Raw genomic sequence first — 21,427 nt, forward strand, 5'->3', positions numbered from 1 at the left:
AACTATACCCATAACTATGAAAATATAGATAGATAGATAGATAGATGGGCTGCTAGGAAGGTCAAAAAATAAGAGATTATATATACCTAGGTACATACATACCTACTTAGGTAGTTTTCCTCCAGCCCTAGAATAGTTTCAATCTCACTTACCTACTCAACTTGAGTTGTAGTTTAATTTTGGGATTGTTACCTACCAGCTTTCACGTCCAAGCGAGTTATATAATATATTCCTGTTGATTTTTTTTTATTAGGAAAAGAATAACGATTCTACGGTCCTACCTAACCACTAACTATTACTAGACTATCTATCTCTCCATTTATTTTACAGTACACTGCTCCCTTAAGAACTCAGAAGTAGAACTACCTTAAATGGGTTTTTAAAAATATAACTGCCTATTTATTGTGATCATAAATATGACACTATAAACAAGCCATATGTAGTTTTTGGTTACCTTCTTATGAGCACTACATAACTAATAGGTAAGATTTGTTTAGATTTGGTCCTTTGTCACATTTTACTGACTGGGAAAAAAAGGATAAGAAGAAAATTGCGATGCTTGTTCCTGTCGCAAATATATATTACCACACTTATTATCAGATCTGATTCCAGATGCTATTCCTGATTCTATTCCTGATTTATGGCTATGATTATGGTCAGAGAACGGTAAATTTGGACATTCAAGGCACCAGAATTTGTGTCACAGGACGTACATAATTGTCAGGGTTGGTTGTATTCTTCGGTGCAGGTGGTTTCATCCCCCTAAAAGCGATTGGAATGTCCCTTTCAAATTAGGTACTGTATATGAAGATGGTGCTTTAAGTTATCTCATCTAATAATCGTTATCATCACGATACATCATCATCTTACCCAACGTTAATGCAGGTGGTTCAATCAATGCCTTCGTTAATAACTGCCTGCCTGCCGCTCACCAGCTCCGAGCGGTATTCCTCCAGTAATTCTTCTCTCCTAGCAACTCCTTTTTCAAACCAGACACGCTCGATGAGCGCTGCGCGGACGAACTCTCGCACCGCTTCTCGTTCCAGCCTTTCCTGCTCTTCGCTTCTAGCTGATAACCCCGCGCGCAAGCCCTTCAACTCGAGCGAGCCCTTGTGATTCAAATCCGCAATTTCGGACTCGTGCCTCACACGCACCTCGTCCTGTTTTTTCCTCTGCGTGTTCCGCAAATGCTTCAGGATCGAGACCTCGCGCTCCTCGATGTTCGCGCGGCCCTTGAGCAGACGCGACATTTTCACGATGATCTCGTTCTCTTCTTCCTCGTTCTGCGTCTGCAGTCTTTTCAGCTCTGCTGTATGAGCTGCAAGCAACGAATTCATGCGCGAGCGTAAGTTCGCCTCGAAGTGGCTGAGCAAGACGCGGCTGTTCTTGTCGAGGTCGCTTCTTCTGGCGGCGTTCTGCGCGTGGAGCTGCTGCGTTTGACGCTCTTGTCGGTTCAGAAGGTCGATTTTCTGCTTTTTATTGATCGTCTGGAGACACTCTTGCAGCTGCTGAATCCTCTCATCGATCTCGAGTAGCCGCTGGGCCTCCCTCTCCCGCGCTTGCTCCTCTTCGCGCCGGCGTCGTTGCTCTTCTCGTCGGATCCGTTCTTCTTCCTCGCGCCGCTCCATGGCCTCGACGGCCGCAATTGCAGCTGCGATTTCGGCTTCCTGTTCAGCTTCTCTTTCGCGGGCAGCCCGACGTCGGGTGAGCTCTGCTCGTCGAGTAGTCATGTCTTGTTCGGTGCAATCACAGGTCGGCCATCGTGCTCCACACGCATAACTACAAAGTCAGTCTTCAGCAGTACTTTCGGTTTTAGGGCATCTTGCTCACCAAAACTCGGCCTTGCACTTGCAAGTGACGTGACGGCATCCATCGGTCAACTCGACCATGGCATGACAGCTGTAGCAGCGTCGCCAGCCCTGGCGCTCTGCTTCTTCTAGCATCTCGTGGAGCCCCGTCTCTTGCGGACAGTCACCAGTCTCGTGAGCGAGTCCGCGACAAACAGAGCAGATAGATATATGACATCGATGGCATTTCTGCACCGCAACATGCCGTCTGATCTTACTCGGAGGAATCCACGCGCCACAGGATGCAGACGGGCAATACCAGCGATTGCTGACCGAGACGGCGTATTCCTGCGCTTTCATCTTGTATCGCTCTTTCATGTCCGCTGTCAGCGGGGACAAGACGACTTTCAGTGGGATCTTCATCAAACAGCACTTGGGCGGGAACAGGGTCTCCACGCGCATGGCCGTGTCGACGAGTTGAAGGAAGCATGCCGCACAGTATTTGTGCTGACACTCGAGAGAAACCATCTGCTTGGTGGGCATGTTTTCGAAGCAGCTGGAGCATTCACTAGATTAGCAGTCAGAGAGGATCCAAATTTATTAAACGGAAGAAGGGAAATCCAACCTAGTTGCTGGCGTTGTTGAAGCTGTATGCTCTCTAACCAACTTTTTGACTCCTCTTTCGCCTGCTGCCCCCCTCGTGCTCAACCAGGCCATAGCACCGTTCAAAGACCTTCTCCGGCGGGAAGAGGAGGATGCAGACGCAGCAGACGAGTTCTGCGACAGACACGAAGCTGCGTCGTCGTCCTTGCGCTTTTTCACTCTGCCATTCGACTTGGATGCATCTGCATCTGTATCTTCCACCACCACCACCGCAACCCGCTGAGCGACAGGAGTATACTGCGCTTTGTGCAACGATTGATGGATAATCCGCACAACCTCTGACGGACAGTCGATGGTGATCTGCCTCAATTCGGGAGGAGGGTGGTGGTCAAGCCACTCTTCCAGCGGGAGTTGGAAGTCCTCCTCGACCGTTGGCAATGCCGGCCATGCAAATAATCCAGAATTTCTCTGGGCAGGTTTAGAATTCCAACTGTTCCTTTTTGGATTTGTCACTGGTTGAACAGCTGCCTTCACGGTAGGGCTCGCCATCTGTTTCTGTTTCTGTTGTTGCTTCTGCTTCTGCTTCTGTTTCCTGACAAGACAGCGACGACAGCACAAGTATGCGATAGCAAAAAGGAGTAGCAAGAGCAGAAGGAATGCCTTCACTTCTGATGCCCATGCCCATGCGTATATATTATATACATATACACATAGCGATAGTGCCATGGTGCGACAGACAGCAGCTAAACCTTTATAATAACCGTGGACGAAACACGTATATACTGTACAAATGCAGCGCAACTGAAGTTCCAGAGCCTGCCCAGCCTACCTTGATAGATAGTTTGTTCATCATGATCTGATTCCGCCTTGGGACGGTCGACCGTGTGCCTACCCCTAGGTACCTACCTATGCATGGATGTATGTATGCTGCCTGCCTGCCTGCCTACCTGCCTAGGTGCAATATGCATATCTTGGTTTGGTTCGTTCTCGAACCGATCCGAACCACAGGTCCATTCGCTCCATGAGCTAGCTACCTAGGTAGCTGCAAACCCATGAACGTGACAAGGTCATCGTGAATCATACACTCAGCCTCTGCGGCTGCGATTCGTTGGTTTACAACCATGCAACAATTTAATTTTCGTTGAGTTGAGATTATCATGGACATACCGAGGTACCTACCTATCTATCTAATCAGCGGTGTTCAACCTTGTTGTCATCGATCGAGTCTGGGTCTACGCAAGGTTGACTGCTGCTCCGTCCCATCCATCCATCCATCCGATGGTGGTGGCCCTGGTGGGCTGTGCTGTGCCTGATGCCCGAGAAATAAATAGCGGCTTAGCCATAATAAATACCAAATGTGCATAGGAGGCCGAATACGAAGCCGGGACCGCGCATAGCCGCCTAGTTGTGGTTAAGGCTCGTGTCGCTGAGCCTCGAACTAAATAATTAATCAGCTTGGATTGATTATTTTTAGAGTGATTTCATAGACTGCAGGTGCCAGAGTCTAGCGACTGTATTTTTGCATGCCCAGGTGCAGTGCACCTCATCTCAGCCTCAATCGATTCTGCCTTGACTAACCGGGTTGTAACTATACTATATCGACCAAATATTGTTTTTGATTAGTTTATCAAGGGGAGATATGGGAGCCCCCTCTACGATAGATACATTGGATCAATATATCCAAGCAAGACCTAGGGCCTTCCTCATCCAGTCCACCATAGCACCTTTAAGGTACCTAATCATGCCCTTCTCTTTAGAAGAGGAATTACCCTTAATAGTAGTACTACTGATGTTCCTACCCTCTTGTTGCTCCTCCTTCTTGTGTAGGGATAAAAGAGGGATTGATCTATTCCACCAATGACTTATTGCGTGCCCTTGCCTTGTAGTATTAAGGCACTATAGTTGGAGGAGGGGGAGTCAATTTGATCGTAAGGAGCTAGCTTATCTTGGCTTCATCCATATAAATATAATATAATAAAAATAATATATTGGACAACTAGACCTCAGCACCGCGTTGAGGTGCGAGCTCTTTCTTCGCTGGGGGGGGTTGTGCTGTACTATATATACTATTCGAAGAAAGAGACAGGTCGACAAGATAGAAATTGTATCACCTTTCCATGATGCTACTGTCAAAACTATATTCAATTCAAATCGGGTATCATGACTTTCCAGCCTATATACATCCATACATAATAAGAAACACCTGTAGACCTATAGACCTGACACCTTCAACGCCATCGATGCTTTCGGACAGAAACCCTTTTTCTTTCTTATTTTTTCAACTAGCCAGCCCCAGAAAACTTCCTTCCAACCCAAGCTGACCCGTACTCAAAGTACTGCTCTCGCGTAATAGCAACCTCTTTGAGCTCTTCTCGATTGGTTGCGAAGCGTGATGCGCCTAGCCAGGTAGAGCGGATCGGGCTGATTCAGTTAGCACAGAGGGGACAAATTGTTAAATCATTAAGGTAAGAGGGTAGGGTACTTACTCCTTCGGCCGACGAACCCGGACGACGCACTCTGCAGATGCTATTTGACGCAGTTCAGTCTCCCTAGTATAGCGAAGAATGCAATTAGAATATGTTCGAACAAGCAAGACTGCTGCAACTTACAATCTGTCCATAAATCCTGGGATTAGGGAATTTCCTCCGACGACTAGAACGTTCGCTAGAAATGCTGGATGCAGCCCCGTGGGCAGAACAGACAGGCTCTGCAGGATGATCTCTGGAATCCCCGCCTGCTTCATCCCAATATCCCCCGGGCTGAACAAGATTTCCGGCACGGTGAACCGTTCATTCCCTAGAACCAAAAAGTCTTCGGAGAATGCTTCAGCGCCAGCCCCCGAGAGCAAACTCTTTCGTTTCTTCGCATTCAGCAGCGGATCATGCGGTCGCATAAATCCCTTCTTGTTCGTAGTCGGATCCGGCAAGACATAATCGACCACAATCCCTTCGCCAGGGTCAGGTTGCCCTCGTTTTCTATTCCCCTTCCACGTCCGCTCCATGTCACCCTTGAAATCGCTGCTCACGTAACAAACCGCCTCCTTGACATCGTTCATGATCTTCGTCTCATCCACCATGTTGTACTGCCGCATCGACACCATTTCTTTGATGTAGTTGGTGAGATGTTTCCCGCCGATGTCGAGTCGTCGAATGCCGCGTTGCAGCGGCCGGCCTTTGTAGACCGGCGTAATGGTGGTGTGGGAATAGCCCGAATCGACAACAAGCAGACATTCAATCGGGTTGACAGCGGAATCAGACAGTTGCGTCGCAGGGTCACCAAACAGAGGGTGTATATCGTTCCAGGCATTTAATGCGGGGCCTTAGCAATACGTGTCAGACGATTCAATAATGAGACTTGCCACGCCAGAGTAAGTCTACTAACCAACGTATCGTAAATACCCCCCAAACCCCCACTCCTCCATAACCATCTCGTCAGCATTCTTCTGCAGCGCCGGCAACGCATTCGGCGCCTCCGTCAGCACCAGCGTCGTCTCCTCCGGGTTCGGCACCCGCGCCTCCTTGTACCGCGCTGTCTTCTCGTCGAAAAACGAATGCTCCCAGATCTCCCTCTGCGCCTCCCAGTTCACGATGTACCCCTTTTCCACCGGCCGGCGGAAGGTCACCTCGTTCCAGTCCGAGATGTGCGTCGAGAGCTGCGAGGCGATGAAGACGCGGTTGTCGCGCGTTTTGGCGAGCGCGTTGGGGATGGTGACGCAGGAAGAGAGCGCTTTGTCGGGATCGTCGGGCGGCGGGAAGGAGGGCGCGTAGCCTGCTTTCAGGGTGTAGGCGCCATTGTCGATGATGAAGGTCTTTTCTGGGAGGGACTGTGCTGGGACTTTCGGGGGAGGCTGTTGCTTCGCCGGGGTGCGGGCCTTGGTAGTGCCCATAGCGAAAATTCAGAGTTAATGTTAATATCGATTGAAAATCAAGCTCATGGCGTAGAAGAAGTGGTCGTAGGTTCTGTCAGATGTACGATCTGGTTGTATGCTGAATAGATGCGAATTTCGCCACAGATGCAGTATCTAAGCTACTGGCGGAGCTTGGTTTCCCCGAGCTTGGATGGATACAGAAATTAGGGCAGAACGTTAGGGCTTGCCAATAGCACACGGATCATGAACAGATATGAAAAATTTCTGTCAAGCTTAGCATGAGTAATGGCCTGCTTAGCTGAAATATCTGACTGCTAGAAAATTAATTGTTTAAACTGTTGCAAGCATGAATCTTTACACCTTCATCTTACTGACATCCATCTCCGTACAGCCATCTCCACCGCCTAAACTTGGCTAAATTGGAACCCCTCGCTAACTAACCATTTCGGGATCTGCAGCCAAAATTTCTAAATGTTCGTACTGACATGAACAGAAGATAATATATGTCCTCTCGAACGACCCTAATCCTGGAAAGAAAAAAATAAATAAAATCAGAATTGACGGATATATCCAAATGACCGACAAACTATCTCGTCTACTCGAAACAACTCTCGTCCTCTCAGAGCAATTCCAATCCGCCCTCTCCGCCCCTCCCGCAAAAGCAGATACAAATACCAACACCTCCGATTCCAAGAAACCGCCAGAACCCCTACAGCTGTTATCAACAAGCGCGACAGCGCTGAGATCGCACGTCACGAAACTGTCCCTGCTGGCCATCAACACGCCCTTTACTCCCTCTGCGCTCTCGACCGTTCTGTCCGCGGTCAATGACTCCGTGCTGCCTTCCCTCGTGACAGCAGCGCTGCTCGTCACGCCGGATGAACATACCAAGGCGTTTGCTGCTGAAGTCAGGGTGCTGACGAGGACGGTGCTGAGGGAGTTTTCGTCCTTGGTCGAAGAGGTTAGGAACATTGCGAAGAAGAAGAATGAAAGAGATGAAGAACTGGCACAGTCAGAGAAGGACGTCGTCACGACCGCGACGGGCAGAGTCTGGGATGCGTGCGACTCGCTGACCCAGCTTGTGGGCAAAGGCGTGGTGGGCTTTGTGGTGCGCCGCGTCGAGGAATGGCGCGATCTGGTCAAGGATGCTATTGACGAGCTGGCGGAGTGGGATCCTGACGAAGAGGAGGATGACTTTGACGACAATCTCCTAGACGGGGATGATGATGGTGATGACGATGCCAATGGCACGAAAAATGATACCCAGGATAAAGATGAAACCGCAACCGCTGCTCTGCACGCGCAGAAGAAGTCCACCCTGCGCGTGCTCAAGCCCATCGGACAGATCTACCCCGCCATCATCTCGAATCGACTCAAGAAAGGCGGTCTCACTGCGTCCGACTCTTCTGCTTCTTCCACCCTACCGCCGCGCGCACACATCCCGAAATTAGAATCCCTAACGTCAGATCTCCAAGCCATACCAGGCTACATCGACGAAGCCGCCGGCTCCCTGTACGAAAGTAATCTCGCCAACTCAGTCCTGTACTTGAGAAAGGCGAAAGAGAGTGCCGAGCGGGCGATGAGATTAGTAACTTTTCCCTGGGGAGGAGAGCCAGAAGAAGACAAGCTCACTACCTGGTCGAGGACGTGGTTGAAAGTTATGGATGAAGTGATGAGTGAGGTCAATAGGAATGAATCATAGTTGAATCGAGAATAACTGCCGATCTATTCACTAGACCGGCGGCATAGCTCGCCGGAATGTACCTATTAAATACTACCATTAGGACTCTTACTAGTATCTAGAAATACATAGAAATACAGTGCATGATCCTTTAGGTAAATCAACGCTTAATCAACCTCATTCGCGTCGTCCACCACCCCGCACTCTCTCAGCTCATCCGCCGGAATGCGACCCTTCAGCCATTCCAAGATCGCCTCCGTGCCCTTGGCCACAATCTGCCATCGAGGCACCCGGAAGCTGTTACCCGCCACCTCGAACCGTCTCAGGCCCGCCGAGTTGGGGCTCGACGCATCCGCTGCCAACAATCCGAGCTTGGGCGGCAGGAAGTCGATGTTGTTGTTGCTGACGTCGAGCACCTGCAGGCCCTGGACGGACTCGAATTCAAGGCTGGAGATCTTGTTGTCGGCTGCGAGGAACGTGATGAGGTTGGAGTAGGTGCGGCGAACAAAGGGGAGAGGCCCCGTCAGGCGGTTGTTCGAGACATCTAAGAACTTCAGAGACGGCGCAGAAAGGTTTTCTTGCAGCAAGTCAAGGCTCGTCAGGCCCGTGGTGCTCAGATTCAGGCTTTGTAGGTGAGGAAGAGACACAGAAGCAGAGAAGAGGGCATCGCTGTTCAAGGGGTTGTGCGACAGATCGAGGTCCGTCAGGGTGTTGGCGATGAGACTCAGTGCTGGGACGGGGAAACTCTGTAACTTATTCCGCTGGATGTAGAGGCATTTGATGTCGTGCGACGAGATCAACGGCTTTATCTCATCGACATTCAACTCCAACATGTCAGTAGACGACCGGTCGAGCACCCCTCCTGGCTTCACCTTCCAGTGATTCAAATGGCTAGGACTTTCCGGAGCGAGGGTGAACTCGGTCTCCACAGAGCCTTCCTCCTCTTCTTCCTCCCCATCTCTTTCAACCCCCTCTGCTTCATCCGATCCACTGGATCCCCTCTTTGCTTCTTCAAGTGCTGGGGCGCACCGATTCCGCAGATCGCGTTTCAGATCTTCCGTGTCCATGTTCAGGAATTTTCGCTCCCTAAGCGGATTGTTTGCGATACGGAACGTGGCCAAATTCTCCATCAGACCGATCCGTTCATCCAACCTGGACAGATCGTTGGCTGTCAGATCGACATATTTGAGGTTGTCCAGTTCCAGAAATCCGTCCGGGAGGGCAGCGATACTGTTATCTTCGGCCGACAACCTCAACAGGGATCGCCAGGACGACATACACGGCAGGGACTTCAGACGATTTGCGTCAACGGCGAGTATTTTCAAATTAGGAAAGTCAAAGGTATCATTTTCTGATAATCGCTCCAGGGCGTTGCGTGCCACATCCAAAGTCTGCAGAGTCTCGAAACGGTGAACAGATGATGGCATCAAGCTACCTTGGAGCTTGTTTCCGGCAGCATTTATCTCGATCAGGGGAAGTCGGCTTAATGTTTCAAATGGCAATGACCTAAACTGGTTCTCGGAGAGATTCAAAACTTTCAGGGAGGTTAAATCGGAGAAAGAGTCTGGCAGAGAGCTCAGGCGATTCCCGCGGAGATCCAGCACTTCGAGGTGGCTAAGACGGCCCATCGTCGATAGGAGCGTACCCTGCAGGTTGTTGTTTGCCAGCTTCAAATCCGAGAGGCTTGGGATCTCGGTAACAACTTCTATATCATCCATGCTCAGTTGGTTGTTCGAAAGGTTCAATGAAGACAGTCTATGTAACCTTCTCAACCCAACTGGCAGCGACCGGAGCAGATTGCCATGAAGGTCCAAGACCTCCAATCCACCGAATTGATTGCCTTTGCTGTCCTCGTCTGGATCAAAATCCTGAGGGTCGATATCGGGAAACGCCGCATCCGGTAACGTTTCGATCTCATTATCTGCGGCGATAAATTTCACGAGATCGACACTCGCGTACCATTCAGCATTGCTATCTGGATCAAAGTCGTACATCGTCATGACTTCGTCCGGAATCTCTTTCAGGCCCATGGCCGCAATGTTCAAAGAACCCGATGTTCGAGCTGCCTCCACACGCTTTCGAAGCAGGCCGCGGTTGGCATCTTTGGGGAGTTGGTTAAACGGATCTTTCGCATCAATGTTGCCCCAGGGGTCGAAGGCCTCAGTCGCCGCGCTACTTTGTCTTGCTGCTTTCCTGGCCGCCTTGGCTTTCGCAATACTCTCTCGCAGGGCACTTGAAGATTTGGATACTTTTCGAACTTCTTCGGCGCCGGCATGTTCCTGACTATGCCCGTCCGAGCTGGTCGATGTGACTGACGACGTGACTGAAGAGGTCTTGGACACCGTGGAAGAAGGTGATGTCAGGTTGGAAGAAACGTTGGAGGAGGGCTTCCTTGATTTGCTGATTGACAGTGGTCGGGGAGACTCGCTGACCTCATCAGGGGATGGCTTCACAAAAGCATTGCTCAAGGGGCGCGGCTTAGGTGTTTTCGTCAAGCCTGACCTCACGGGGAGGGTTTCGTTGCGTTTGGTGGAAGGTATGGCCGCGATCATCGACTGCCGCTTCAGTGTCTGCCTTCCACTGGAGGTAGTTGACTTGACCAAGTTCTCTGAAGTGTCGGAAGCCGTCTTCTGTGACCCTGAGCTGACACCGGAAGAAAGTGAGATCATTGAGATCCGAGATGCGGTGCGCCTCACCGTTGAGGGCGGTACGACCCCTTCGTCCACGCCATTCTGAGAATGTGACGATCTTGAGGGGGATCGTGAGTAGCTGTTTAATGCGGAGGCAGGCCGGGGTGGAGGGCCCATTGGGGAGCGTTCTGGAGGAAAGAAAGGCGACCTCCTGCCGCGCGGAGACGGTGACGGGGGGATCCGCGACAGTGTCTCGATCGTCCGATCCGACAACGACGGGCGAGAGTCTGCCGAAGGGGCGGCTGTGTAGTCGCCATGGTGATCATCCTCCAATTCCCAAGCTTCGCCATCTGTATCTTCCCGCAATTCCAGGCTTTCATCGCGGTTCTGCGGTGGCTGCGACGAGTCTCGACGTGGATACACAGGGCGAGCAGTTTGGGACGAAAGGGACTGGGTAGAACTTTTTCTCGATAAGGTTTCTTGCGACGGGCGTCGTAATCGCGCGATGTCAACACCGGGATCGGCTTGCAGGCGCTCTCTCGACGGGGATGGCTTGAGGGATCTTTGTCCAGTGCCGGTGGGCAAGGGGATCCTGGAAGCCAAGCGCGGAATCCCGCTCGGGGGACGGAGGGGAGACTTTTGTCGGTCCATTGGTGTTGACGTGTTGTACGACGTGTCGACTGCAGCTAGAATACACTTGTCAAAAACAAAGAGAGACAGTGGTAAGCTGAGGTCAATGAACCATGTCGAAATGGGAATTTACATTAACGGAATGTAATATGGACAGCAAGGGAGAACAAAAAATTATATATGGAGTTAAATACAAGCAGCGGATTTTAGACAGTGGAGGAAACCGATGAGTCTCCGCAAGTAGGTTCAAGTCAATGTGGTTGAAGAGAATTGTAAGCGAATGGAGGATTGAGATTATTTTTATGGGCCTTGCAACCTCAGCTAGGAGTACACTAGCATGATGGATAACCATCCGGACGGGTCCGGATGCTCCAGGAGTTCTCCGAGGTCACGCTCTCATTGGTGAACCCGAAAGGGGTACGGAGTATGTGCGGCCCGTGCCTACGTTACCAGTCCCAGCAGTAACAACTCTACAGCTAATTGACGAGACCCAGCATGTTCTCAATTGTCAATATTAAACCCTTTGGTTACCATACTTTGGTAGTGCAAGGACTGTGCCGCGCACTCAATGTTGTGTCCATTATGGATATATGTCCGCTTTTCTACTCCAGAGTACAGCATGTGGTGTACGGAGTATAAAATACATATTAGGATTCTCGCCGAATCCTATACAAATCATAACCATATGGAGGTGGAAACTGAAATTGGAGTCATCTCAAGGTCTTCATGATGCTCAATCTAACTATCTGGTCAGAAGTAGAAGCCGCTACCTACCCTTGCCCAATAGGCACGTGACAATGAATGACTGTGTATCTTCACAGCTTTGATTCGAACACTATGACCAATGGTATAAAAATCAAGTCATGGGAGAAATCTTGACACATGACGTTTATTGTTCTTCGACTAGTAGGGTGCAGAACCTTTTCTGGTGGGCACTGTTAGGAAAGTCATGACGTGCATGTTGGCCAGGCAGTAACTCCATCTTTACAGTATTACATCTCACCCACATCACATAGAGATTGGGCAATACGTAGGACTGGGAGCCTCTCCTGGGATAGGACTTTGAAGAGATGGTTAACTATCTGGAAGTATACGAAAACCGTAAGTATCCGATATGACTAGGTATCTAGCTGGCTTGTCCTCCTTGTGTTTTTCTGCTCGCCAAAATGCTGTTACAATACTAGATAAGGCCTGCCTGTAATACTGTTATCATGCATACATCTGAAAGGCTCTACTCAGCCGACTTAGCCCGGGTCCATCTTGTCAATGTTGCAAAAACATGGTTTCCGTGAATCTCCAGTCGACCAGGAGAGCCTGCTCTCGCTCAGTGGCAGTAGTGCCTGTCGCATATAAGATCTTAACGAGATCAACTGGACACAGATACGGAGTTGTCTCAAGTTGATAGCGACGTGAGTTTCATGCACCTGTGGAGTAGGCCCGGCCATAGGAGAGTCACGGTGAAATGATCTCGACACCACACATCCAAGGCATTGTAGATCACCTCGCAGCGTTTTCCCATGGCTTTCCTGTCCACCTGCTGCCATCGATGTTCCTTTTCACCTCATGACCAAGTCGAGGCGTCCGGCCGTAGATCAAAGGCAGCCTCGCAGGTCGAAAACCACAGAAAGAGTGTCTGCATTGGGACCCAAGTTTCTGTTGATGGACTCTTGCCACGTCAGCTCAATCGGATGATCTGCTTGATTCCGCCATTGGGATGCTGCCAGGCGATGCTTTGGCCCGAGTAATGGTGGTAGGGCTTGTTCGAGGACGAAGACAGTCTACCTGACCTGGTGGAATTCTCCAGCGTCCACCATCATGGCGACATCCTGTAACTATCCTCCCGAACTCTCTACTCGTCACCAATTCCAGAAGTGGCTGATCGTCTAAGAGAGGCATCTCGAGGAGGGATTATTGCCTGACAGAATCGTCCTAGGGCCGATGGTTGCCAGTCCAACTCCCTGCCTCCCTGGGAAATTCGACCTGGCATCGTGATTGGCTGGGGACGTGCTGTAGCAACCGCGTGTTTACCTCACGTGACGAGCTCTGTCCGCTGACCTGGAGAAGCTTCAGGGAGTTCCCCGCGCTAGGCTCGACTGGGCTAAGACGGGCATTGGCTGATCTCGGGGAATCACATTCTCCTGCGAGGCTGGCCTCACGTGGTTGGCGGTGGTTGACTACGGGAATGCTGATTGGCCCACAACCACCACCCCCCAGCCTCCTCATCACCTGCCAGGCACGCGCCAGCACTCGCCCATTAACTGAGCCATCACCTCCGGTCTCCCTCTCCATGTCACGTCCCTATCTCTATCTCCTCCATCTTCCATTCCTTCTCTCCCTTTGTTCATCCTTCCATACCAACCACCTCCCATACATCTTTGCCTCGTCCTCGAGGCCCTTTCTGACGTGGTGGTGTGGTCTCCCCTCTCGAATCCGAGCGCCACGAAGCCTGCTGGCTACTGCACCCGGGGCCTATCGGCGATAAGCGGGAAGCCATCCGGTCTCCATTTCCGTCGTCGTCATCATCGGCCAGCTGGCAACGCTTGCGCGCCCTTAGTCAATTGTACTCAAATATTCATACCTGACTTACGCTTTGTCTAGCATACTGCGAAGGCTGATCCGGTCTATTCCGAATCCTCACGGCTTGTCCGTGACATTCTTTTGAGGCAGGGCAGGAATTGGCACCTGTCCGCTCATTCACCGGCAATTCTCGTAAATTTCCTAGGTTGGTAACCACAACTCTGGGATTGTTGGAGAATCCATGGGCTGCGCCTTCACGAACTGACCAGCTACCCCAGACTTAAGTCCAACTTGAGCCCCACCATTTCGGGTTTCTCGAAATCTGATCGAAGCGCCCTACGTCCCCAAACCATCGATCATGTCTCAAGACACAGATAGGCTGTCGCAGGCCTCCTTGGCTCCTCCTGTGGAGATTGCCATCCCCAGCACCCCGCCGCGGCGCTCCATTCTTTCCGCTTCCCCAGATCTTCGCCCCGCGAGGGACGGCAATGCGGCGCCATCTGACAAGAATAGCAACTTCTGTTCGCCTCCACCCGCCTCTTCATCGGAAATGACCCCTCCTCCGTCATCCCAGGTGAATGCTCCTCTGCGCCGTCGATCCAGATCCCGATCCGGGTCCCATGTGGTAGTCCCCGCGTCGCCCCCATCAGAGTCATTGGAGAAGACCCTCCGCGCTGCGTACGGTGCTTCTGAGAACCTGCCTAGTACCGCCGACATCGACGCCGCCAATGAAGAACAACTCCGTGCAATGGCCAAGGACCTGCTGGGTGTCGCGCAGGAGGCCCGCATGTCCGCCTTGCACTTCAAATTACAGAATAGTCTGCTCTCCTTTGCCAGCAATGAAGCGATCAAGCGTGCCGAGGTAGAGCAGCAGCTGGCCCGAAGGGAGGTGGAAATCTTGCAGAGCTCGGAGTATCGGAATCGCCATTGTGTCTCAGATCTGAGGACGCCGCAACCGTCTCCGAACCCGCAACTGGACGCGTCCTTGAAGCGGATTGAGGAACTGGAGCGGCTCAATGCGCAACTGCAAAAGAGACTCGAGGATGCCGAAAGGTTCATCGAAGAAGTAGTTGAGGAAGAGAATGGGAAACATGAGTCGTTACGAGAGGAGAACCGGCTTCTGAAGAAACGTATCCGAGAAAATCGGGAGCATTTTACTCTCATGTTGGATCAAGGCTCGCTGTCGTCCAGTCCTCGCACCGAGTTCCAGACCCCCCAGAGGAAATCGCAGTCTCGATATCCCGACAGTGCCCGCTGCCATACCAACCACGATGCGTTTGCAACCTTGCTAGCGGCCGATCGCGTCTTGAACGGAGAATCTGCGAATGTCTCTCCCACGTCGGGTCGTGCCCGTCTGCCCAGGCAAAGCCACGGTGGTGGTCATATCCGGGGATCCCACTCTATGTCCTCCCTTCCCGTCACCCCTCAGCGCTCTCGGGATGTTCCTGAGATCCAGTACAGCACTCCAGGCAGCCGATCCCGGGAGAGAATCAGCACCCCTGAGCGCGAGCAGCCTCTGGCAGAACGGGACCGCCATGACCGAGACAGCACGATTTCTGCGTCTGATGCCGAGGAAGCAGTTACCGACGAAGACGTGCCGGCGTCACAAGCTAGTTCTCTGGCCACAAACATGCTTCGTCGCTTCCCGGGAAGCAGCCAGGCGGAGGCGTCGTCCCCTGCTCGCAATGTCGGCAGATCCAGCAACCTTCTTCAGACGAAATTGTTTGGCCAGGTCAAGAAGGCGGGAGTCGAGCGGCCTAATTCGATCTCGCAGAAACGCAAGGGAGTGTTTGAAGAGGATGAGGCCGTGGCGAAGAGGTCCAAGGACGTTGGTCTGGGCATCAACGCGTGGAATGCGTAGAGTCTGCAGTGGCTTGACAGTGTCGATGGCTTCTACCCAGACTCTGTAGGCCATATTTCTCTTTTTTGATTTGCACCTTCTTCGGTACAAAATTTTACGAGTGATGAACATATGCGTGTGATGGGATTTCAAACAAATGGCGTTATTGGGAAAGTTTTATTGATGTCAACTGGAGGATCTTGCTTCTTTTCTACTCTCTTCAAAGGCGTTGGGTGGTTGGTGTGGCCTTATGGGTACTGCATGAGCTACTTCTGTCTCCTCGTTGGAGGGTTGTCTTGAGATAGACTCTAGCCTTCTGGGGTTTGTTATGTCTTGTTACCTGCTTGAGAATGGCTGTTGCCGCAGGTTGTTCTTCGGTATTAGATAGCTTAGTCTAACAGAATGAAACTGCGAATCGCAGATCTTTTTCCTCGTGCTCTTTAAATAAAATTCGTATGTGACGTGTACAACATATGATAAAATGTAATCTCATAGCCCTAAGAAGCCATATAGCACGATTTTATGACAACCTGATAAATCTGCCAAAGTACGGAGTACTGTACTGACATGATGAAGTCTTCCTCCTGAGGCATCACTCCTGAGTCACGTGTAGAAATCTTGCCCCATCCTAACACAGAAAAAGACCTTCAAAAGTCAAATGATTACATGATACACAATGAAATCAAGAACTTCAACGGTCCTAAGAAAAAGGTATCTATATCTATCCTCGATTGCAGATGTTGATGATCCGCGGCTAGGTCCCTCGGAAAGCGCTTCCGCACCCGAATCGGGCTTAGCTCTCTTAGGGCTCGCTAAGCGAGAGTGCGTGGGCGGCTCAGCGCGGCGGTTGGACACATTGGGCTCGCGTCGCCCACACCGAAAAAAGTTCCACCCAATATTGAAGGAGAGAGAGTCTTTTGAGACTCGACCAGCAACCACCGACGACCACGACCTTGACAGCAGCCTGAGACTTGGTCTCCATCCGGCACAATGGTGTGTTTCCCGTTTTACCTGTTGATTGTGACAGACGGCTGTCTAAAGAGATGGCTGTTTTAGTTGTGGATGTGTTTCTGACTTGACTTGTTATGATAATAGGCGATCAAGCACAACAACGCTATCCCGAACAACCGTGAGTAACCACCCGAATCGCTTTTTGCAAGTGTTGATAGGATGATGGAATGGAATGCGACGTGATGGATGCCGGAGGGAGGATATGAGATGAAGCTGTTCTGGGGATATCATGGGGAGACATGTGTTTTGAGGAGCATTTCTGACGAATGTGTTATTCCAGACTTCCACAAGGACTGGCAGCGTCGTGTGCGCGTGCACTTCGACCAGGTACGCTAGAATATCTTCCGGAAACAGGATTAAGGCGAATTTCGAAACTGCCTTGTCCAAATTATTGAAGTTCTGAACAATGGACTGATTGGGCATTTTTCATCTAGCCCGGTCGCAAGCACCGCCGTCGTCAGGCCCGTCTCGCAAAGGCTGCCGCTGTTGCTCCCCGTCCAGTCGACAAGCTCCGCCCCGTGGTGCGGTGTCCCACCATCAAGTACAACCGCCGCGTTAGGGCTGGTCGTGGCTTCACTCTGCAGGAGCTGAAGGTATTTCCCGAAGAATCATACTTGGAAGAATTATACTGCGGATTCTTTTACGCTGGGAATGGCGTGGATGAAAAAGAGAAGGATTATAAAAGTTGCATGCTTACACTTGCGAATTAGGAAGCTGGTATCCCCCGCAAGCTCGCTCCTACCATCGGCATTGCGGTCGACCACCGCCGCAAGAACGTTTCCCAGGAGTCCCTTGCCGCCAATGTCGCCCGCCTCAAGGAGTACAAGGCCCGCCTGATTCTGTTCCCCCGCAAGAGCGGCCAGTTCAAGAAGCTGGATTCGTCCGCCGAGGAAGTCAAGGCTGCCAAGGACGCCTTCGCTGCCGAGGGCAAGGTTGAGGGCTACGCCACCCGCGTGCAGGCCACGCTGCCTGTCAAGAACATCACCCGCGAGGAGGCCATTACTGAGATCAAGCGCGACGAGCTGCCCGAGGGCGAGAAGGCCGCTTACCGTCGGTTGCGCGAGGCCCGGAGCGAGGCTCGTCTGGTCGGTGTCCGGGAGAAGAGAGCCAAGGCCAAGGCTGAGGAAGCTGATGCTGCCAAGAAATAGATATCATCAAGAATATCAACAATATGATAATGATATGATTGATATCTTTCTGTTTCAGTTTCAGTTTGATGAAAAGACCTCTTGTCTCGCCCACCACTTTGTTAACGAGGTTGTGGTTGTTAAGTACCTAGGTTCTTGGTCCGTGGTGTGCTGTGTGTGGTCCGGCGTGAATCACGCTGCTGTTTCCTTATTATTCCTTATGGCATGTCTCTTAAAATCAACCCCATCAAATAAATGGAAAAATGGTCTGGTCTGGTCTGGTCTCGCCCGGTCCCTGAGCTTATCTATCATACACGTACAGTACGTAGCTACTACGACTCTGAAAAGAAGGGACAGGACAATGAAGGTGAGAAGAGAATATATTCATCTTAGCTGACCAGCCAAGAAGCCTTATTCATTTATCTAACTCATCCAATTCAATCACAATCAGACACCAACCAAACCAGTCATTATTTATACTATACTATACTACCTATACTATTGTTTGCCAGTACCATTACTCCTCGCTGTAAGAACGTCGATTCCAAACAACACGCCCATGACGCCTTCGGTCGCTTTCACGATGGCATCTCCATCTGTATCTCCATATCCGGTATCTCCCCCTCTTCTTCGTCCCTCCTTGAGCAAGGTCCGAAAGAGCCGTTTCACGTCCCGTTCTACCTTCAGCCTCTTCATCGTATCCACAAGGTCAGGAGGGATCGAGATGCTGATTTCGGGCTTCAGTTGCGGCTCGCTGGTCCATTCGTCTAGTGTCAATGGGCAGGAGAGGAGGAGTTTTGATTCTCGTTTTTTGTTGGCGCCGGAGGAAAAGATCATTGATGTCCGTTCGAGATGGGGAATTAGTGCCCGGAGATCGGACTTCTTCAGCGGTTTTCGTATCTCTTCTTCGTCGTCGCTGCTGTCCATGTTATTATCAATCCTGGCACCTGCTACACCCGCTACCAAAGCCTCATGTTTCCTTTTCAATTTCGCCCAGATCCTTGCACGACAGACGGAAGCCTCCCAGTATCGGCATATCCCCCAGCAGAGACCTGACACATCCAGCTGCAGCAGTGGGTTTGCCAGACGAGAGTTCATCCAACCATGCAGGGCTGGCGGGATCTTCGCAGACTGATCATTCGATATCGATATCGACGTCACACATTGTGACTCCAAATTCGTCTTAAAAGTCAAGGGTATCTTGTATAGATGTCGAGGGAAAGGAGGGGGTGCTGACAAAGTTATAGAATGTGTTTCTGTCAAGGTTGGTTCCGCGGAGATCTTGGTAGAATATGTCAGAAGATTTAACGGAGCAAACACGGTGAGATAAGGTGTGGGATCCGCAAGCTCCTTCAGAACAAACGGATTGGTTGGATCAGGAGATGTCGGACGCGGCTTCTCGGGTGCGGCCTTTGCTGAGAATGGGAGAAGGGAAGAAATGAGAGACGATAGCGGTGGAGGGTCCGGAGGCGCCAGCGAAGAGGGCGCGCACGACGGGTTTGACGTAGTCAATAGAGAACTATTTCGAGTCAGTAAGAGGTCGATGTCATTATGTATTGCAAAATGGTACTGTACTAACATGAGATTCCTGACAGCTTCTACATCAGGCTCCGGATCATCAAGTCGTTCAGTCCGCTGTGCCCAGCTTTCTAATTGTGCGACTTCAGACTTGAGACGCTCTAGTTGTTCTGCAAGCTCGTCTCTTAATTTTTGTTTCTTCCGCACCACCTCTGGCATATCATCTTCACTTTGGTTATTTTCTGATGAAAGCTGCACCTGGTCCAGCCTGAGCGTGCTTGGTCTCAGCCCCTCTCGTCGATGTTTCCGAGAGCTTGGACTGCTCAGCAGCCCCTTTGGTCGTTCAGGCCGTTTCTCCAGACCTAGTTCAGTCGGCGTTGGAGGCAGCTCCGGCTCGCCATATTCCTCCTGCAGCAATGGAGGCACCGACGGATTACGGGCTTCGGACTCGCGCGTCGCACTGTCCAATTCGGACGCCAATTGCTCGTCAGGAGTGTTGCTGTGAACAGGTGTGGACACATTCTGCTCTTGCGTCCCGTCTACATTGGGGATTTCAATCCTCCGGGAGACTCTGCGCGGCGGAGCAGCGAAAGCTTGGATCGCGCCCGACCTTCGCCGGGGAGAGAGAGCCAGGAAACCACCGGGGCTCCCAGCGGCAGTCAGGGAAGGTCTCAGGGCCTTCCTGTCTCGCAGTCCAAAGACTCTCTCCTCCGACTCGTTCGTAGGTCGCTGGGGGCTCCTCGTCGGCGACCGGTTGAAGACATGCGATAAGATCTCCGGATTGGATCGAGCCAAGCTTGCCCTCGTCGGCGACTGGAATGAAGGGCGATGAGAGACTGGTGGTGGCACTGGCACATCCTGGGCGGTGCTGTCTGCTTGAGTCGATTCAGGCGCGTCAATCGGGACAGCAGTGGTCGGACTCGTTTTGCGCCGTTTGGCGGGTGATGCTGACATTGGACAGAAATCCCATACAGTAAATCATCCAAATCTGAAAATAAAGAGAAACTATAACCCTAGGCCGAATTGGCGCCCACCTAGACTGGATGAGCTGCCTTCATTGCGGCGCGTTGTTTGGCGGAGAAACACAGTACAGTAAATACAGACAAAGCTGTTTGCAGAGTTTGCACCATGACATAATAACCCGACTGAGTCCCGGCAATTCAATTCTGATCATTGATCTCTCAGTCAATAAATCCCCTCATTGCTGGCAACAGCCCCGGAAATGGAGCAATTCGCCATGTTAGCAAGGCAACGCTCTCTTCCGCGGTCGCTATGTGCATCCTGTTGGAATCGCTATGTCTTCAGATCGAAGTTTCGACCTCCGCGGGAGTCGCCACGCTCATCCAGCTTCTTCTCCACGAGTTCCCTTCGGCCTGCGACTACGACAGCGCCCCGCGGCAAGGATGAGAACCCCGGAATAGGACCTCAAGATCCTCCACAGGCTTATCCCCTGTCGGGATATTATTCAGATCTTCTGCGCGCACCTTTTCCGCACGCCCGTCGTGCTCGTTCGACCAGGAAGGTCGTCCCCACCACCACCACCACCACCAGCAGTAGTAGTCAGGAAGAAAAAGCACCACCACCAACTCCAGCCTCAACAACCGAACCACAATCCCCAGCGGACAAAATGTCAATCGTCTTCGGCTCCCGTCTCGCAGGACCGGGGTACAAATCAACGAGATACAACCCCGCGACAATGCCTCCGGAATCAACCTGGAAGACGGTGAACGGCGTCGCTATCCCCCCGCGCCCCGTCGAGCCGGATAACTGCTGCATGAGCGGCTGCGCGCACTGTGTCTGGGACGACTATCGCGATGAGATGGAGGTGTGGGCTGCGCGGGTGCAGGAGGCGCAGGCCAAAGCCAAAGAAGCCCGGCCCAGTCCGGATATGCGGCAGAGTCCGAGGGCGGAAGTGGACAGTGCCAGTATGAGTATGGATGATGATGGAGGGGGCAGCGAGACGAATTGGTCGATGCCTTCGCCGGGGGAGGACATTGACGATAACCTCTTTGCTGGGATCCCCGTCGGCATTAGAGAATTCATGAAGACGGAGAAGAGATTGCGCGATAAGCACCGCAAAGAGAGAGAGAAGAATCTGACGTGACCTGTCGTCATCTCTTTTATAGAGTTCTCGCATTGTTGCACAGACTCACTCATAGATATTCTTCTATTTATACCCTTGGTTCTTTTCCCTGTTTTGGCGCAGCGTTTACAA

At 51.5% G+C, this 21,427-nt stretch overlaps 8 protein-coding genes across 8 annotated transcripts; 4 read left to right on the forward strand and 4 right to left on the reverse strand.

Annotated features, from left to right (window-relative positions):
* Positions 1-890: 890 nt before the first annotated feature.
* On the reverse strand, positions 891-3,116 carry VTN77DRAFT_8490 (uncharacterized protein; the record flags this gene model as incomplete). Its single annotated transcript, XM_069424993.1, has 3 exons — positions 891-1,779; positions 1,831-2,355; positions 2,413-3,116. The coding sequence occupies 3 exons, from the start codon at positions 3,114-3,116 to the stop codon at positions 891-893; spliced, it is 2,118 nt and encodes a 705-aa protein (XP_069274582.1).
* Positions 3,117-4,672: 1,556 nt separating this feature from the next.
* Positions 4,673-6,276, reverse strand: VTN77DRAFT_8491 (uncharacterized protein; the record flags this gene model as incomplete). The annotated part of the gene is made up of 4 exons (XM_069424994.1): positions 4,673-4,811; positions 4,877-4,939; positions 5,000-5,708; positions 5,772-6,276. 4 exons carry the CDS (start codon positions 6,274-6,276, stop codon positions 4,673-4,675), a joined length of 1,416 nt encoding a protein of 471 aa, XP_069274583.1.
* A 556-nt stretch (positions 6,277-6,832) lies between these two features.
* Positions 6,833-7,960, forward strand: VTN77DRAFT_8492 (uncharacterized protein; the record flags this gene model as incomplete). The annotated part of the gene is made up of 1 exon (XM_069424995.1): positions 6,833-7,960. One exon carries the CDS (start codon positions 6,833-6,835, stop codon positions 7,958-7,960), a length of 1,128 nt encoding a protein of 375 aa, XP_069274584.1.
* A 146-nt stretch (positions 7,961-8,106) lies between these two features.
* On the reverse strand, positions 8,107-11,220 carry VTN77DRAFT_8493 (uncharacterized protein; the record flags this gene model as incomplete). Its single annotated transcript, XM_069424996.1, has 1 exon — positions 8,107-11,220. One exon carries the CDS (start codon positions 11,218-11,220, stop codon positions 8,107-8,109), a length of 3,114 nt encoding a protein of 1,037 aa, XP_069274585.1.
* A 2,854-nt stretch (positions 11,221-14,074) lies between these two features.
* VTN77DRAFT_8494 (uncharacterized protein) lies at positions 14,075-15,577 on the forward strand (the record flags this gene model as incomplete). Its single annotated transcript, XM_069424997.1, has 1 exon — positions 14,075-15,577. One exon carries the CDS (start codon positions 14,075-14,077, stop codon positions 15,575-15,577), a length of 1,503 nt encoding a protein of 500 aa, XP_069274586.1.
* Positions 15,578-16,546: 969 nt separating this feature from the next.
* Positions 16,547-17,715, forward strand: VTN77DRAFT_8495 (60S ribosomal protein eL13; the record flags this gene model as incomplete). The annotated part of the gene is made up of 5 exons (XM_069424998.1): positions 16,547-16,549; positions 16,652-16,685; positions 16,848-16,894; positions 17,002-17,160; positions 17,278-17,715. 5 exons carry the CDS (start codon positions 16,547-16,549, stop codon positions 17,713-17,715), a joined length of 681 nt encoding a protein of 226 aa, XP_069274587.1.
* Positions 17,716-18,192: 477 nt separating this feature from the next.
* Positions 18,193-20,166, reverse strand: VTN77DRAFT_8496 (uncharacterized protein; the record flags this gene model as incomplete). Its single annotated transcript, XM_069424999.1, has 2 exons — positions 18,193-19,213; positions 19,274-20,166. The coding sequence occupies 2 exons, from the start codon at positions 20,164-20,166 to the stop codon at positions 18,193-18,195; spliced, it is 1,914 nt and encodes a 637-aa protein (XP_069274588.1).
* A 268-nt stretch (positions 20,167-20,434) lies between these two features.
* VTN77DRAFT_8497 (uncharacterized protein) lies at positions 20,435-21,316 on the forward strand (the record flags this gene model as incomplete). The annotated part of the gene is made up of 1 exon (XM_069425000.1): positions 20,435-21,316. One exon carries the CDS (start codon positions 20,435-20,437, stop codon positions 21,314-21,316), a length of 882 nt encoding a protein of 293 aa, XP_069274589.1.
* Between the last annotated feature and the right edge of the window lie 111 nt (positions 21,317-21,427).

The sequence above is a fragment of the Rasamsonia byssochlamydoides genome, assembly GCF_041956645.1.
Source record: "Rasamsonia byssochlamydoides strain NRRL 3658 unplaced genomic scaffold VTN77scaffold_73, whole genome shotgun sequence".
In the NCBI taxonomy this organism is placed as follows: domain Eukaryota; kingdom Fungi; phylum Ascomycota; class Eurotiomycetes; order Eurotiales; family Trichocomaceae; genus Rasamsonia; species Rasamsonia byssochlamydoides.